The sequence below is a fragment of the Podarcis muralis genome, chromosome 1 (assembly GCF_964188315.1).
Source record: "Podarcis muralis chromosome 1, rPodMur119.hap1.1, whole genome shotgun sequence".
NCBI lineage: Eukaryota > Metazoa > Chordata > Lepidosauria > Squamata > Lacertidae > Podarcis > Podarcis muralis.
The window spans coordinates 119,375,243-119,393,541 of record NC_135655.1 but is presented as its reverse complement, the minus strand read 5'-3'; the positions used below and the strand labels follow the sequence as shown (position 1 = coordinate 119,393,541).

Below are 18,299 nucleotides of genomic sequence, written 5' to 3'. Positions count from 1 at the left end.
ATACCAACATTGAGAGGTATTGTGAATGATCTCTTAGGTTTCTCTAGGCAACACTGGAGGCTATGAAAAAACACTTCTGCTTCAATACTGCACCTAAGTTTCTTTTCAGACACGAATGCTTACAGTCAATTGCCAGCCTTTTTATTCTCTACCACAGCAGTAATTTATTTATTTTTTATTTTTTTGCATTATTAATAGACAAACTTTCATTGTGCAAATCTGTTACGGACAGAGCAGTAATATTTACCCTAATTATCTGAAAGGTATTAGCAGAGACACTACTGTTTCCGTGGCTGCCCCTGTGCAGGCACTAAAGTCAAGATTTCTTTCCCGACAAGTGGCTGAGGAGCGCAGAGACATCGACAATTCTCGGTCTCGAAACTTGAATGAGGTCCGATGTTGTGGCGTGTGGAAAGGGAATGTGGCCGGATACTGGGACGCGGGGCTTTTCCGGTGTTTTGAACCTTCCCATTAGGTGGGTCACCGTGGGCACCAAGAAGAGGGAATCCTTTGGACGACACTTCGTTTTGTATATCTTGACGCCACTAGTCTGGGATTTGTCTGCAAAATGAAAATATTGCTTTCTTATGCACCAGAGGAGCCGACTCCTAGAATATTTGAGGGGGTCACACTTTCCCCCCTCTCAGTGTTAGGATTTTTATCCATTTGTGCTGCTCCAGCAGTAGCACTATGTTTGTTTGTTTTTTTTGTGTGTGTGTGTGTATTACTATAAACACATAATTTTCTTAGCAAACAATATAACATATATTGGTCTTAACACTAAAGACCCAACCTCCAGTCTATTCCATATTTCGATTACATATTACTTATTGCCAATACACACTTTTATCACAATTAAACTTATTCTTAATATATCTAATTTCGTATATCTACCTTGCAACTATTACTGAAGTTCCTCGAATGCTGCAACAGAATTTAAACTAGTATATTTATTTTTCAGATATTCTTTGAAAACCTCCCATTTTGAAACAAATTCCTGTTTCGATTTATTCTTTATTTTTTCTGATAGACCATCTAATTCGGCATAGTCTGTTAGCTTTTGGATCCAATCTTGTACAGAGGGGATTTCATTACTCTTCCATTTTGCTGCGATCAGAACTCTTGCTGCCTCCGTCGCATATAAAAAGATACCCTTCCTCTTTTGTGGAATATCCAAATCAGTTATTCCCAGGAGGTAGGCCTCTGGTTTTTTTATTGAAAACGATCTTTAGCATTTTTTGCAGTTCTGCATGGATACTCTCGCAGAATACCTGTATTTTCCTACGTACCCACCACATATGGTAGAAAGTTCCTGAGTTTTGTGTATATCATGTGAGTGTCTGAGAGAGCGTGAGACAGGAAGTCTCAGTACTGTTTGAGTACTGTTGGAAGTTCGTTTCATTTCTGTTTGTGATGCTGTTCTGTACTGGTGCTGAGAGAGCACAGACATGCTGATGAAGTCTCTGTATATAGACTGTAAAATAAAGTAGTTTAGAGCTACTGATTGACTCTTTCTTCTGCTATGATATGCCAGAAGACGAGTGTGCTCCTCTCAGGAGGGAAGGGTCACTTATCACCGGTCTCTCTGGACTGAGGGAGATTTATAGCCAGGGAGGACCACTGGAGAGATTTTTCCAACACCCAGTTGATGGCCGTTGCCACTCAAATGGTGTGTGTGCCCCCGTCTTGTGGTCAATTTTGTGGGGCGCAGGGCTTACCTGGGACCCTCCAATATTTTATTCAAGTTGGCATCCTTTTTATGCACTGGCAAGTATAATAATAATAATAATAATAATAATAATAATAATAATAATAATACCTTTATTGTCAATGTACAACCTGTGTACCTCCCCCACCCAAACACTCAATTTCATTGCACTCTGTGTGCTTGTCGCAGCCCCGAAAGTCAGTTGCACTATATTATTTTCCGTTCAGCAGCCTAACAGCCCATGGAACAGAGGGATTCTTAAGCTTACATAAGTAAAGCATTTGTTTGTCTTTCCCCCTCTGAACTGTTGGCACCCTTGCCCTACAAAAACTGCCCCTCACTTGCAAAAAATAACTGCTTTGCTTTAGACCAAACTTGGGTCTCCAGCTGTTTTCGGACTACAATTCCCATCATCCCTGGCTGCTGGTCTTGCTAGCTAGGGATGATGGGAGTTGTAGTTCCCCCCTATACAGCTGGAGACCCAGGTTTGGGAAACACTACTTTTGACACACTGTTTGGATTGAGATGCAGCCCAAGCATACTGTACCCAGTTCTTTAATGGCTTTTTGCATCTGCCTCGGTTTGGTAGAACTTGTGTTTCTAAAGAAGAAAATCTGACACACCTGAAGTCTGGTCTACACGCAGGTAATGTGTCTGTCCCCTTCACGTAATGTCTAAAGATCAAGGGCCCCCCAGAACAACAGCTTGTGAAGTGTGAGGGATTGCCACTGGATGGCAGAATGGGCCCCTCAATTCTCTCGATTCTGTCCAGGTATAATCAAACTTTTATTTTATGTATTTGATGAGCTAATAGATATCAGCAGCCCCCCGCCACACATACAGTGAGATTTAACATGCTCGGCTTCTCATGCCCTTTGCTCTTTATGGGTAATTCAGAACTTCCTTCATTTGTCATAATACTGTATATTACCGTAAAAAGTAAGGGGAAACGTGTGTGCGGCTTATGGAGCGAATGCAGGGGGGAGGCAGGCAGGAAAAGCCCCCAAGAGCCACACACAAGCTCCGCGCGGCTCTTGCGGGCTTTCCCCCAGGAGGGAGAAGGGACTGACGCGACCAGTCAGTCCCTTCTCCCTCCTCGTAGAAAAGCCCGCAGGAGCCGCGCGCTCCTGAAAGGGTGCGCAGCTCCTGTGGGCTTTTGCCGGAGGTGGGGGAATTGCCATAGCCGTGCGCAGCCTCTCCCGGCCGGAGGGGCTGCGCATGGCTAAAGAAGCCAAAACAGCGAGCGGGATCCATCCATCCAACAGCGAGCGGGATCCATTTAAAATTGATTTCCCCCTCTTAAAACTAGGTGCGTCTTGTGGTCCGGTGCATCCTATAGAGCGAAAAATACGGTATATAGCTGAGCTGAAAGGGCAGAGCTGTCTAGCCAACGAGAGTTATTTCTGAATAAATTACCTCGTATGTGTATGGGAACTGCAGGTGGCCCTCCGTTTATCTCCAAACTGAAAATTTAAAAGGCAGAATGTTAGTAGTAGTCTTGACATATAATGACAAGCAGCAAGGACAACAAAGGATCTGTGTTCCAATTAAGCAATAGGCATTTAAACAATTACGGAAGGTTGTTTTGAACCTCAGCTCTCATTTCCAAACAGCTGGGACTTTGCTTACTTAAACTTTGCTTACTTAAATGAGTTTCTTGCTGGGGAATGTATTAAGGATCTAGACCAAGGTTTCCGTAACTTGAAACTGTTTTTGAACTACAATTCCTATCATACTTGACCACTGGTCCTGCTAGCTAGGGATGATGGGAGTTGTAGTCCAACAACATCTGGAGGGCCACAGGTTCCTCACACCAAATTTAGGCACCGGTCTTTAACCTCAGGAGAAAAAGAAGAAATCTTATGCACGGCTTGTTATATAATAGCCATTTCCTATTTATATCATGATATGTAATTGTAGCGCTAGACTGTAATCACCTTTCACACAAACTAGAATACGCTGTTGTGTTTATGATTTTTTCTGTGGTTGTACTGGGAAATTAAAAAATGCTTTTGTTTTACAGCGGTACCTCGCAAGACGAATGCCTCGCAAGACGAAAAACTCGCAAGACGAAAGGGTTTTTGGTTTTTTGAGTTGCTTCGCAAGACGATTTTCCCTATGGGCTTGCTTCGCAAGACGAAAACGTCTTGCAAGTTTGTTTCCTTTTTCTTAAAACCGTTAATACAGTTGCGACTTGACTTCGAGGAGCAACTCATAGAACACGGTGTGGTAGCCTTTTTTGAGGTTTTTGAAGACTTTGGTGATTTTTGAAGCTTTTCCAAAACTTTCCCGACACAGTGCTTTGCAAGACGAAAAAAATCGCAAGACGACAAAACTCGCGGAACGAATTACGGTAATTTCGTCTTGCGAGGATCAGTAAGATTTTCAGTACGTGAAAAGTGAGGGACTCAAAACCTTAAAAAGCAAACAAACCATAAGATAATTGAAAGGTTGCTAATTGTTACCTGAGAGCTGGAAGCCCAACTCTTTTTTGCCTCTTAAATTCTCTCACAAAGTCTGAATTTATTCTTGCATCCTTGCTAAGGTTCAGTATTAGCCTCTTGAACAACTTGGGCTTATTCCTACATTGTACTAGCAAATGGCGATATGCAGTTCGGTTGAATGTTAAATATCCCAGAGCACATGCCATAGATGTACGAACCTGAAAAAAAGAACCTCACTTTCAGGTGTCTTTTCCCTGAAGGATTTTATTAAAGCATAAATATATATATAAAATCAATAAAAGAAACTCATCTAAATAAAAACACAGAAAAAGAAAAATTAAAATGGAGAGTTATCTCTCAAAAGTAGAACTTGTCACGCCACAGAAAGTTTATAATTCGGCAGAATATTTGAACTATTTGATATGTAGATGTATAATTTGGAATATTTAATGAGATTTGATTGGATTATTAAATTAGAAAATCTAATAATTTAAAAAAAAAAATTTTAAGTGGTGGATCCTCCCAGCTCTTGCCTGGGAGATTTCCTTTCTGCTTCCAGACTCCCACTGTCTCACCTGGGAGATCTTCACTTCCCTGCCCATGTGGGAACAGGATACTGGACTAGATAGGCCTTTGGCCTGATCCAGTGTCAGGAACTGGCAGGCCTCGGATGACTTTTGTGGGCAGAGGAAAGAGGCCAGGGGATTGACCCAGGAGAGGGGCCAGATATTTATGGGGTTTGGCACTGCGGGGTGGCGCTGTGGGTAAAACCTCAGTGCCTAGGACTTGCCGATCGTATGGTCGGCGGTTCGAATCCCCGCGGCGGGGTGAGCTCCCGTCATTCGGTCCCAGCTCCTGCCCACCTAGCAGTTCCAAGGCACATGAAAGTGCAAGTAGATAAATAGGTACCGCTTTATAGCGGGAAGGTAAATGGCGTTTCCATGTGCTGCGCTGGTGCTGGCTCGCCAGCTGCAGCTTCTTCACGCTGGCCACGTGACCCGGAAGTGTCTTCGGACGGCGCCGGCTCACGGCCTCTAGAGCGAGATGAGCACGCAACCCTAGAGTCGGACACAACTGGCCCGCACGGGCAGGGGTACCTTTACCTTTACCTTTACAAGGCAGGAGCCTGAGCAGGTGTGTGTGTGTGTGTATGGTCAGAGATGGAGATGGGTGTGCAGGACAAGTCAAAGGAAGAGGCTGTTCAGGTAAGGGACAGGCCAGTCGAATCCCTGCCACCCCCTGCCCCGCTGTCTTCTAGGCCTGAGGGGCTTGAAAGAGGAAAGAACAGTGATTGCTTCCACATAGGAGAAGCCTCAGGTTGCATGGGTGCACCCCATCAGATGAGGGTACATAACCTGGAGGGTGTGTGGTCCCACTATTGCTACAATTTCTCTGCAGAACACAGACCCAGGAACAGCTGCCTAGAAGCACGTGTGTGTTTGTATCTAGGGCGTTATGGAAATTGCTGTTAGTGCATGTTTTCCCAATAAAGAATTAACTATCAGACTTGGCTGGGGATGCCTATGACATCCAACAGGGTTCTTCTTAAGAATGGTGAGACCTTGGGTGGGAAAAATGCTATAAGTAAGTCAGAAATTAAATTGTAATAACTAAAGACAAAACAAACCGCTATGTAAAAATAGCATAGAAATTATTTTGCTCTGTGGCGCCATCTGGTGTTGCATGTTTATAATGCATTCAAAACGTTTTTTGTTTTTTTTTTTTACTAATGTAGCTGAGTCCCTTGTAGGTTTCTTGCTACCCTTGGTCAATTATTATATTCAGTCAATTAAAGTGATGGGAATTCAGACCTTCCAGATCCCTGTTTACTGCGACAAAAGACTTGCACGCCACACCCTGGAATGTGTGATCCATGCTGGATCTGGTCTGTTCTTGTATTCTCTACCATGGTGTCTGGGAAGTCCACCTTCCATAGTACCTGTTTTCTACTTAAAGTGGCGGTGGGAGGTGATATAGGTTTAAAAAAGCTGGGGCTAAAATGCAGCCTTGCTTGGTGGCTGGTACAGGGCCTATGAGTTGGCCATTTGTGGAGGATCTTATGTACAATACAGTCTTTATATACAACACAATCTTTATATAGGCCATTAATCAAAAATAATAATTTTTTATCTATACTGGATGTATTCAATTTGGCCCAGAGTCTTACTCATGAAATCGAATCAAAGGCAGCCTTCAAATCAATGAAGGCTGCATATAAGACCCCACGGGCTTTCTTGGCGTATTTGTCAATAAGATGTGCTAAGACAAAACAGTGATCTATGGTGGATCTGCCTTGCCTAAATCCAGCTTGCTCCTCCGCCAAGATGGCCTCAGGGTCCATCCAACTGAGTGAGGTGATATATTTTAAATGAACAATTAATCATTGAACAGTTCCTGCTGCAGTGATATTTTAATTACAATTTATGGTTGTTGTATTTACACCAGCGTTTTCACCAATTTTCCAGGAAAAGACGGCAATACAACCAGCCTGTCGAGTCCATGATCTCTCCTGGATCTCTCTTAAAAAACCGTGTTACAAAAAAGATGGTCTTTAATTGAGCAATCTGAATTTGCTACTATGTGACTGAATATCAATCCAAAATAGCAACAGTCTGGAAGTACCCTGAGAGCATATATACAAAAAAAAACCCTCCACCCTTTCCCATTAATTATTTCTTGTTTTTTATGAAATTAACGCAGAGTGACTAAATGATGGCTTTAAAAGTTGGGTTTTCCCCACCATCACTGCCACCCTTCTAATGTATGCATATTGGCGAAATATGACTTCCAATGTGCATTACTGAAAAACCAATACTGTATATTGCATTCATTTTTGATTAATAATCTTAGGGTAAAAGGAGGTGATTATATTTTGATACTATTAAAGAGTTCACGTTGCTTATTTTCATCGTGTTTTATATTTCAACAGTTTAGTTGCATTAGAAAGTTAGACTGAATGGATCAAATGGGGGGGGGGGACTGAAAAAATAAAATAGCTGTACCTCTTCTTCCTTTGCGTATAAATGATAACAAAGACGCTGGACAGTTCCTAAGCATGTAATTGCTTCTGGAATACCTGCTCTTGTGTGAGCCAAACTAGCCAATAGCTTCCCTATAGAAAAAATAGATAACCGAGATTAAATGTTACTAGTAAATTGAGCTAAAATTATACAAAAAAAGCTTTTTGGTACAATTAACTTCAGCAGACAGATGTCCATTTCTGAACCATTTCAAGAACCCCAGTACAATTTCTATAGCCACACTTTGCAGTATTCTTTTTATTGCACTCTTAGAACATATTGACACTTATGGCTTTAGGTAAAATATGTGCTCCAATGTGCAATCACCATATTTTTCGCTCCATAAGACGCACTTTTTTCCTCCTAAAAAGTAAGGTGAAATGTCTGCGCGTCTTATGGAGCGAATGCGTGGTCCCTGGAGCCGAATTGCCCAGGGGCGAAAAGCAGATTGTGTTTTGTTTTTTGTTTTTAGAAAGAGGGAAGGGGGTGTTGAAACGAAGCCGCTGAGCAGCTGATCGGCAAGTGATTGGAGGGAGATAAGGGACTCTAGCGATAAAGGAGGCTGCCTGGGAGGGGGGAGGTAAAAGCACATGGATCCTCAGGATTTTTGCATTGGGCCACCCCAAACTCACAGTCAAATCACATATCATGTCTGTGGCCACAGCATGAACCACAAAAATCACACATCCACTGTTTTGTTCAGAATATTTTTTTTCTTGTTTTCCTCCTCTAAAAACTGGGTTCGTCTTATGGTCATGTGCATCTTATGGAGCGAAAAATATGGTAATTTAAATGAAGCAAGAACCTTTGCTGTATTGTCGGCTTGGGCAACCAAGTCAGATAGGTGGCATAGCAAGAATAAGAATAAGAATAAGAATAGTCTTGACAGAATAAACACCTGCCTCTAGAGAATAATAGAAACCAAGACAAGGCATATCAACAATCACATCCTACTATTTTAAGATTTTGCACTATTCCAGTGTTGTATAAGCATGCTGCCTTGAAAAACAGTGCTTTTCTTTGCAACATTACTTGCCTATTAACACCAGAGTCGCTGTCTTTTCCGAACATAGCAGGTCGACCAAAATAGAAACTCCTTTTGCAGACAGACTGACTTTATCCTTATCAACTATAATTCTGGCTAGTATAACTATCTGAAATAAAAGAAACATTTTTACACAATGCATTAATATATTAATCAGGCCTCACACATTCCCCCCCCCCCCATTTCTCTGCATTTCCTGCTTCCAGCAAAAATTGTTATTCTTTTTTTGTCCCAGTAAAAAGCAAGCATATTTTAATGAGAATGTGGCTTATGGCTACACAATCATAGGAATGGAAGAGAATATGTTTGTGTTACCTGCGGATGGAGACAAAGCACAAAAGCTCAGCCCTCACACTTCTGAGTTTGCAGAAGCATTTATTAGTCTATGATGCAAACATATGCAGACATACATGGGAGAATTTACACTAGAAATTAAGACATGCGTACACATTTTGCAAGTAAAAACACGACACCTTTTTCCATATTTCAAACCAATTCTTTAAAAATTGCAATTTTCCTATATTCTTTATATTTTACAAAGATATGCTATTGTGCTTATTTAGGTACATATGCCCTTGTTAGTGTATATAGGTTTCTCTGCAGACTAAAAATATGAAACTGCAACCAATGAAGTAACAATAGCAGAAGTACTTGAAGTGGGCACAGATTGAGACATTGGGCATAACTTTAAAAATATTGAGATCACAGGTTCCTAAGCAATGCCTTGAACCTCTCGGGCAAAAATGACTCTTCACAATAGATGAATGGTTGAAGGAACAATTGGGCAGGCTACGTTGACACAAGTCATTGATAACAGAAAAAGCAAAAATAGCCATGGTGGCCTTTAAGAAAAAAATCCAAAATCCACATTACATATGCCTTTATTAGACCAATGAAGAGGTCACAAAATATCTGCAAATTTTCAAGCTCTCCAGAACTCTTCACCAGGCTAGATGGTAAACAGAGTAGGAGTCAGGAGGGGAAAGTTGACTCATATAGAAACTATGGAGTCTTTATTTAATTGTGACAATCTTGAAATGTGGGAGGAGGTAGCAGGTAGTCTAATGAGGCTCTTTTGGGTACTACGCAGGTGTTAGGTTGTACCTATGACACCTGAAAGTGTCATAGGTTGTACCTATGACACTTTGAAAACCTTTCAAAGGTATTCAAAATGATAGATATATCGTTTATCGATTTGAGAAACGGAAGCTATACCAGAAAACTAACATAAGAAGAGTCCTTGTAGATCAGGAAAATGGTCCATCTCTCTTCCAGGACCCTATTCTCACAGTGGCAAACCAGATGTTTATGGAACACCCACAAGGATCAGAAGCTGCTGCCGAAAGGGAGAAGATGCAAATCTCCTTCTCCAATGTAGTAGATTGAGCAGAGTCCTTTGTATTTGAGCAAGAAGACAGAGGCATAGCATTCAAACAGTCCTTTATTGAAAACTCCATTTTAAAAAATGGCACACGCGTGCTTATGCATTCTGGGTGAACTCTCAGCGTGATCTCTGGTTTCGTACCTGAAAGGCAGCCATTGCTCTGTCTGTCTCTACTTCCGATTCCAGGAAAGGTTCAAATATAGACACAGATATTGGTCCGCTCTCTAAAATCAGTAACTGCTGGCTGGGATTATTATATGCAAAAAGGGCGATAGCATTTCCTGCTCGCAAACAGATATCCTTAAAACAATCAGAGAAACAAGTAAATTGTATTGACCGTGAAATATAAAGTACATAAAAACACACACACACACACACACACACACACACACACACAACCATGGGTGGTATTCAGCTACCAAGTTGTGTCAGTGCAAGAATTTCTGCTTGTGCAGTGGGACACAGACTCACTCAAGCAAGCACCCCACACCCTACCCAGACCTGCTCCAGAGGATTGGGGGAACCTTTAGGACAGATTTAGGGGGTGCACTTTCCATGTGGTATTATTAAATTCCAGAGGGTGGAATTACGCAACAGCAGCTGCCAGAATATTGACTGCAAAAAACTGGAAGGGGGAGAAAATCCCATCGCTATTAGAATAGCAAAGCAAACTCTGTGAGTTTGCAGAAATGGCAAAATTGATGGCAGTTATTAGAGGCCACGCAAATCAGAGAATAATTAGAGAGTGGTATGGAGTGAAGGAATACATGAAAAAATATGGTTCCGGAATGGAAATATTAATAGAGAATGTGTAAAACGTGCAAGGGTAAGCAAGAAAATAATAATAGAATCAATTGAACACGTATTAAATTATAACAACACAACAAGATGGAAGAAGTAAAATATTGAGATCACACATGGGTGAAGGGGAGTGGGGGGTATATGGGAACCTATAATATCATTTATAATATAATTTGTTAATTGTGTTGTATTTACATATAGCAAAGGGAAGCCTAGAGCAATTAGATATATTCTAATTTAGGTAATCTATGTAATAGGCTTATGTTAGAAAATGAATATGGATTTTGAATTTGCTGTTTGTAATTTTTTTTGGTTTTGAAATAAAAAATAAAATAAAATAAAATAAATTCCAGAGGGTGGCTGGGTAAATTTGTTGCAGTATGAAGAATGGAATCTTGCGCACTCTTGAAAGCCGACACATTTATAGCGGCATAAGGTTTCACTTGTTTGTTTTTCGGTGGCTCTTCAGGCAATCCTGTACCTGTGTTTACACATCAGGGAAGGGACAGTGGTGACAAGCATGGTAGCTCTGCCCCCATTCCCCTTCAGGACTTGGAAGGCGATCTTCTGAAATGGGGAGGCTTGTGAAGGCTGTCTGCATGTTAAAGGTAAAGTGACCCCTGACCATTAGGTCCAGTCGTGACCGACTCTGGGGTTGTGGCGCTCATCTCGCTTTATTGGCCGAGGGAGCAGGTGTACAGCTTCCGGGTCATGTGGCCAGCATGACTAAGCCGCTTCTGGCGAACCAGAACAGCACACAGAAACGCCGTTTACCTTCCCGCCAGAGCGGTACCTATTTATCTACTTGCCCTTTGACGTGCTTTCGAACTGCTAGGTTGGCAGGAGCAGGGACCGAGCAACAAGAGCTCACCCCGTTGCTGGGATTCGAACCGCCGACCTTCTGACCGGCAAGCCCATGTTGCAGAACTATAAATTTCCAGCATTCCGGGAAAGGGGAGAAGCTCTGGAGCCGCCTGCCGCTTCACAGGTAAGATTCACCTTCTGTTGTGTGGGCAGGACTGTCCCTCCCCTTACCTGGCCAATCCCCTGGCAACGCCTCCCCAGGCGGGATTGGGTGATTGGCTGAGGTAGGCGGAGACCTTCAGGTATCCAGCCTAGGGAGGATGAAGCCAGCCTGGACTACCAGGAGTAGCACTGGGATCCGGGGGGTTGCGCGTGACCACGCAAAAGGCGCCCCCATTTGATGTGGGGAGCGGTCATTGCAGAACTATAAATTTCCAGCATTCCTGAATAGACAGGGAACCTCCATAAGCACAGAAGGCTGCCCACTTCTTAAGTTTGCCCTCAGGGAGGGCAATTTGACTGGTGCTGGCGGGGGGTGGGCAGAGCTAGCTCTCTTGTCCCCAGTGCTCCCACTCATGTTAATACCAATGCAGCACACCTGAATATGGCTAGAGTGTGTCAGTGTTGTCTGTAGCTAGTATGATAGAGAGAAGGAAGAGGCGAAATGAGGCCATGAAATTCCATGCTCACTAAGAAACAATGGATCAGGATGACTGTACAGTGGTACCTCAGGTTAAGAACTTAATTCGTTCTGGAGGTCTGTTCTTAACCTGAAACTGTTCTTAACCTGAGGTACCACTTTAGTTAATGGGGCCTCCTGCTGCCGCTGCGCTGCTGCTGCACGATTTCTGTTCTCATCCTGAAGCAAAGTTCTTAACCCAAGGTAATATTTCTGGGTTAGCGGAGTCTGTAACCTGAAGCGTATGTAACCTGAAGCGTATGTAGCCCGAGGTACCACTGTATCATCATCATCATCATCATCAACAACAACAACCTCATTATTAAAATTTGTATACCGCCCTGTACCCGCAGGTCTCAGGGTGGTTGCAACATAAAATCACAGTACAAAAACACAAAATACACACTCAACAACAACAACAACCCCCCAATAACACCCCTCTCCACACACGCTCACATTTTAAAAGGGCATTGGATGTCAGTCAGCCAAAGGCATGGTCAAAGAGGAATGTTTTTGCCTGGTGCCTAAAAGGTGTATAATGAAGCTGCCAGGCGAGATTTAAGTGAGATTGGAATAATAATGGCACACGCTCAGATTTGTGATTTTTAAAATCGTTTGTGGCTCAAGTGTATCAGGAATGTAGATGCAGTTGCAAAGCATGGGTGAAGGTTAATTGTTAATTGTGCACTTCATAAGTGAACTAAGACACACACACAATCATGTAAAGTCTCTGTTCCCCACACCGTTAAGCCCAGGGTCTAGGATAGGGTTTCTCAAAACTTGTGTCTCCAGCAGTTTTTGGACTACAACTACCATCATCCATAGCTAGCAGGAAAAGTGGCCAGGGATGATGGGATTTGTAGTCCAAAAGCAGCTGGAGACCCAAGTTTGGATCTAAAATTTACCTAGCTGCATCACATTTGGCCGGTGCATATACTCATTGGCCCTCCAGCTTGCGGTGAAGTAAAGGAGGTCCCCTTTAATCTCTTGTATGTGTGCACTGGCTCTTCTATTCTAATGGCGGGAGCAGATCTGTACATGGAAAGGAGTATTTGCTCACAGCTTTGGGGAAAGGATCCGTTCCTGTAATCAGGCACTGACATTACAGTAGTTGAAACAAAGAAAGAAAGAATGCCAGTGCCTTATTACAGCATGAAGTGTATTTAATCTTTTCTCTTAAATGGGCACTATGATGTTCTCCAGTAAAGCCAGTACCTTCTCTGGTGCGTAAAGGAGCCCAAGGACGTCAGAATAACTAAAGCCTTCCTTCTCTCGCAACACACTCTGCAGGTTATCGTTCTTTAGAACAATGCAAGCCAAAGAATATGCAACTTCAACCTAAATAATCAGTTGAATGGAAAAGCAGAAGTTTAAAAAAGAGAGAAAATATCAGTTTTATATAATAGATTATATCCTATCCTATTCACATCAAAGTTCAGAATGGGATTCAGACATATACACTGCATATAAAGAACATTTTTACTGATTTAATAGGTGATCTTGAACACATTTTGTTGTTTAGTCGTTTACTCGTGTCCGACTCTTCGTGACCCCATGGACCAGAGCATGCCAGGCACTTCTGTCTTCCACTGCCTCCCACAATGAACACATTGGTTAAATTCAATTATTTTTTAGCCCAATACCAAATTTTCAGCCCCATTCCAAACGTCCTTCAGAGCTTGCTGACTATCCCTCAGTCACCAATGAACAATCCCTTTAAGTAACATGTAGCTGCAGTACAAGGACATTTACACCATAAAAAGCCACAATCTCGTCCAGAGTTGTTATAATATGTGCACTTAATATATAACAAACTGGACTCATGCTGTACCTCACAGCACAACAGTTCCACACTGCTTAATGGAGATTTTTGTCTTGCCCTGAGGTTTCCAAATATATTTACTGATAAACATAGTTCTCCTTCCCCTAATTGTATCCTCACTTGCATCCTCAGAGTTCTCCTTCCCCTAATTGTATCCTCCTTGTCCATGCAATTTTACCAGCCAAATAGCTAATGCCCCAAACAGCATCCTAGCACCTAATTCTCTCCCTTTCCCCACAACCTTCCCATAACCTCTAGTGAAACTTGCCACATGACATGGTCATCAAAATGCAAATCTCCCCATCCTTGCTCCACATAACTGGGTGCCACTAGTGGTTGAGTTGTATGATTAGAGGTCACAGGGGAGATGTTAGATATTATAGGGGAGAGAAGATGTGAGGATATCAAGCCAGATATGGGGATGTTGCTGTTGGCAGCTCCTTGTCTACAATAACATTGTCTACAATATCATCTTTAAGAACTGGAATGTAGCAAACAAAATTATTATAGCCATGTTACTTTTGTGAACATCAGCGTCATACAACTCTAACCAATTAGGTGCCAGTTTCCAAATATGGTTGGCTGTGACCAGCAGCTAGTTTCTTTGTATAGGAACATAAGAAGCTGCCTTATACTATGTCAGACCCTTGGTCTATCTAGATCCTCATTGCCAACACGGACTGGCAGCATCTCACCAGGGTTTCAGGTAAGGGTGCTTCCAAACCACACGGGGAGCGTTTGCATGCAAAGCACCAGCTCTGTCATGACTGAGTTGCAGCCCTTTAGCACCGCGCAAAGATGTATTAGCTTATATTATGTGCTGAACTGAAAGGACTACTTAAACCTACTCAAGAATCAGGGCTTTCCCCGCCCCCCCTGCTGGAACTCAATGGAACTCAGTTCTGGCACTTCTCAGATGGGCACCATTGTCATTATAAGAGAGTTTATGGTGAGTTCTGGCACCTCTTTTTCTAGAAAAATAGCACTGTCAAAAAGTGTTCTATCCCCAAGGATGTGCTTTATGGAGAGCTGGCTTCAGGTACCAGGCCTGTTGGCAGACCAACTCTGTGTTACAAAGATGTTTCAAATGTGACACGAAAGCTGGCAACATTAACCCCACCATCTGGGAATTCCTTGCAGATGACCAAAGTGCCTGGAGATAGACAGGTCACATATCTCCAGCAGTAACCAGAGGAAAAATGACTACCGGGGGAGCACAGAGAGAAGAAACACCATAGTTCATCTGCAGCAGCACAATCAGACGCCTTCATCTTCTCCAGCTGCAACAAAACACGTTTCTACAGCCACAGCAGGCGCTGTAATTCTCCAACGGTTTGACTTCTCCGCCGATGGCACACTTTTCCACTGTCCTCCGAGAAAGACAGATGCCAGCACTTAAACCTACTCAAGAAATGCTTTGGAGGAGGTCATCTCTATACTGAATAAGGCTACCACTTAAAACCCACCTTTATGTGAAGGGAACTATGATGTTTCAGTAAGTGGACCAATATTGGCAAGGCTCCTTCATCTACTACGTTGTCTTGACTGATTGGGTTGTTTATGTTGGCTTCACCTGAAGGTCCAACAAGTCAGGCAGAGAGCCCCACATAAGGAGCACAGGAAAAATTGAAAAGATAATCAGAAAATGTAATGTCAGTACAAGCAAACCTCATATTTGTAACTATTCTGTGTTCTTAACTCTTTAGACAAGAACGTGTTCCAAATGGCTACCTCAAGTCTAGGGAGCATTATCACAGAATGTGGAAGACCTGGAAAATTTCTGTGCCGTTTGGTGGGATTTCATTTCTTATGTCGAATTCAGACATATGAAACCCTGGGATCATCCCTACTTCTCCATGTCCAGCCACTTTCACTTGGGAAAACCTGCTCTTTACCGCTGAATCAGAACAAATGTCAATCAGGTTTTCCAGGAATTGCTGTTTGCTCTGATTTAACGGTAAAGAGCAGGTTTTCCTGGGGAAAGCAGAAAACCGCCCAAACCCGTGCTTTCAGGACAAGTGAAGTGTGAACGAGCCCTCTCTTCCTCCAAAAAATAGCAAAATTTGGCTTTCATTGTGTGTTTTGCTGCTTTTATTTTTCTACATTATCTGCTCCCTACATATTTGGAAAATGCAAAATGGGCAAACAGTATGGAGGCTATAACTCTGACTTGTTTGTTTGCATTTTTGATTTTACATTAATGAAAAATAACAATGAAATAAGATAAAAATAAAATGTGGGCTTTATAGAGTTTAGGTCCAGATGTGAGGTGTGTGTTCGCAGATAATTCTATTTTTGCCCTGAACCAAAAAGACCAAAAGGACCAAAAAGAGACATGGAAGGAAACTTCCTCCTCTAAGTTGGTGATTCAGTGTCAATTAAGCCTGAATTAAGCCAACGAAAACAATTCAAGGTAGCCTCTTGCTGGCTGTTTGTGTGTATTGGCCCATAGATAGCAACTAGGTTAGAGAGTGACAACGGTCCATGTTTCATAAAGCTCACACATCTGCATAGTCATGCAGTAGAAAGAGGCTCTATGCCTGCTCACCAACATTGTCCTTATAAAAATTTGGGGCACAAGCCAAATGCAGGTCACCAGCCATGGGTTGGCCGACTAGGCCTTCTAGGTAGTTAACAATAGGAAGTCAGTTTTGGTTTGTCTCCATTTCCAGTTTTCCCCATCTTAAATTCAGTTCACCACATTTCCACATCTGCTTGTGATTAGGGGAAAAAAAGAGTCCTCATGAAAATTCATCAGCAATCTAGTGTGAATTTCTTCGGCCAATATACACATTTTAATGCAACTTTGCCTAATATGCACATTTTTTGCCACCCACTTGTCCCTATTATTTTTGCATGCTGTTTTCACAAACATATGCATTTTTATGCAGACTAGTAAAAATGCATTTTTGTACCCATCACCTCGCTGGAGAACTGCATTGCAAAATTCAGAGAAGTGTGACTTTAGAAGGCTGTCTGTGTTCGCGTTCACCTACTGTTGCGAAAAATTGAGAATTGGGCAGGTTTGTCTTCTAATGTCAACTGAATCACATTTCTCCCCCATCCCTACTTGACAAACTCTTCTTGCAATTACAGACTGGCAAAACCAGGAGATTTATCAAGGCCCTGGTCAAATACCATACGCGCCTTTTGTTAATGGAAAAGACTACTTATATCACTAAAAATGTATTAGGGGTTATATCCGATGACAGTCCTACTTAGAGTAGATCCACTGAAGTTCATTAACATGACTAGCGTAGGCCCATTAAATTTCAGTGGGTGTAGTCTGAGAAGAACTTAGTTGTATACAACCCAACTTCCAAAGTTCTTGCATTATTCTAAACTGCTTAATTATTGTTAACTGTTATAATAAAAAAAACTGCTCCCTTTCCCTTATGGGGTATTCCAGAGCCCGCGCAGAGTCCTTAAGTGAGTTCCCTATCAGTAGGAGGAAACAACAGAGGCCAACCAGAATATATTTGAGAAGCAAAGCAGCTAGTAAGCCCCAAATGGGGGATTGTTATGAGAATTTTAAGGTCTCAAATATAGAATAAATATTCATAAATCCACACATATCTAAATATATGAACCATGTATCTGAAATAGTGGGAGAGCATTCCTGAAGCCATTTTGACTCTCCCAATGACCTCAAATATTCCTCTGCAGTAAGGGAGGCAAATGGAGAAAGCTTTCCAATTGTCGTTTTGCTTGCAAATCGTGTCTTAAGGATGTAGTTGTGTATGAATAGGGTGAGCCTGTGACCTGGAGTCAGAAACTAAATTATTAACCATCACAAAAGAATGGCCAGACTGCCCAGGTAATGCAATCAGTGACCATGATCAGGTATCCTGGCAGAAAGGATTTCTGCTATAGACCATCTCCTTCTGTTATTTCTGCTGTAGACCACCTCCTTTCTGTGATGTATGCATGGTGTTTTTGGAGGCAGTCTTGGGCTACCGGGTGGGCAATTTCAAAAGTCTATATAAGGGCTTGCACACCATTGTTCAGGGTTCTCCTCCCTCCTGTATGTGGTGAGTGGGGACCCTATCACAACAGTTTATTTTTCCTTCAATAAAGATCAGGCTTACTAGCCACTTTGCTTCTCAGATATGCTCTGGTTTGCCTCTGTTGTTTGCTCCTACTGATAGGGAACCTACAAGGACTCTATACAGGCTCTGGAATACCCCATAAGGGAAAGGGAGAGGTTTTTTCTTATAACATAACCTAAGTACAACAGAAAAGGAACTACAAACCAATACAAATGGTCCCCAAGGCTCTGATGACACTGAGCAGTGTGCCCTCTGCTATCCTTCCACTCCTCAGCAGCCGAACCAAAGGGGAAATTCCATTCCCTTCGCAGATCTGGTTCTGGTGAATTTCGCTCTCCTTGCTAAGAGCTATGACGGCTTCACCTCCTTCCAAAACAACCACAGCAACACACAGTTAGCAACCTTCAGCCCCATGCCCAGTTTTTCTTTCAGAAATGTAACGGAAAAGGTTGATGTCATGTCAGGGAACTGCCATCGGCTCAGAGGCGAGAAATAGAAGGGCAGTTGTGTTACAGGGAGCCTCTGAAAATCTTGCGAAGCAGT

The 18,299-nt window shown here is 42.4% G+C and overlaps 1 protein-coding gene across 1 annotated transcript in view; it reads right to left on the bottom strand.

The window, feature by feature from the left end:
• Nucleotides 1–218: 218 nt before the first annotated feature.
• ANKAR (ankyrin and armadillo repeat containing) overlaps nt 219–18,299 on the bottom strand; it is a 57,252-nt gene continuing 39,171 nt past the window's right edge. The window contains exons 14-22 of the mRNA XM_028707832.2: nt 17,961–18,122; nt 15,174–15,280; nt 13,101–13,223; nt 9,743–9,901; nt 8,209–8,326; nt 7,155–7,264; nt 4,174–4,370; nt 3,106–3,171; nt 219–533 (exon numbers count right to left, since the gene is read on the bottom strand). Of these exons, the coding sequence (XP_028563665.2) occupies nt 317–533; nt 3,106–3,171; nt 4,174–4,370; nt 7,155–7,264; nt 8,209–8,326; nt 9,743–9,901; nt 13,101–13,223; nt 15,174–15,280; nt 17,961–18,122 (1,259 nt within the window). The 3' untranslated portion in view covers nt 219–316. The remainder of the gene's footprint in view (nt 534–3,105; nt 3,172–4,173; nt 4,371–7,154; nt 7,265–8,208; nt 8,327–9,742; nt 9,902–13,100; nt 13,224–15,173; nt 15,281–17,960; nt 18,123–18,299) is intronic.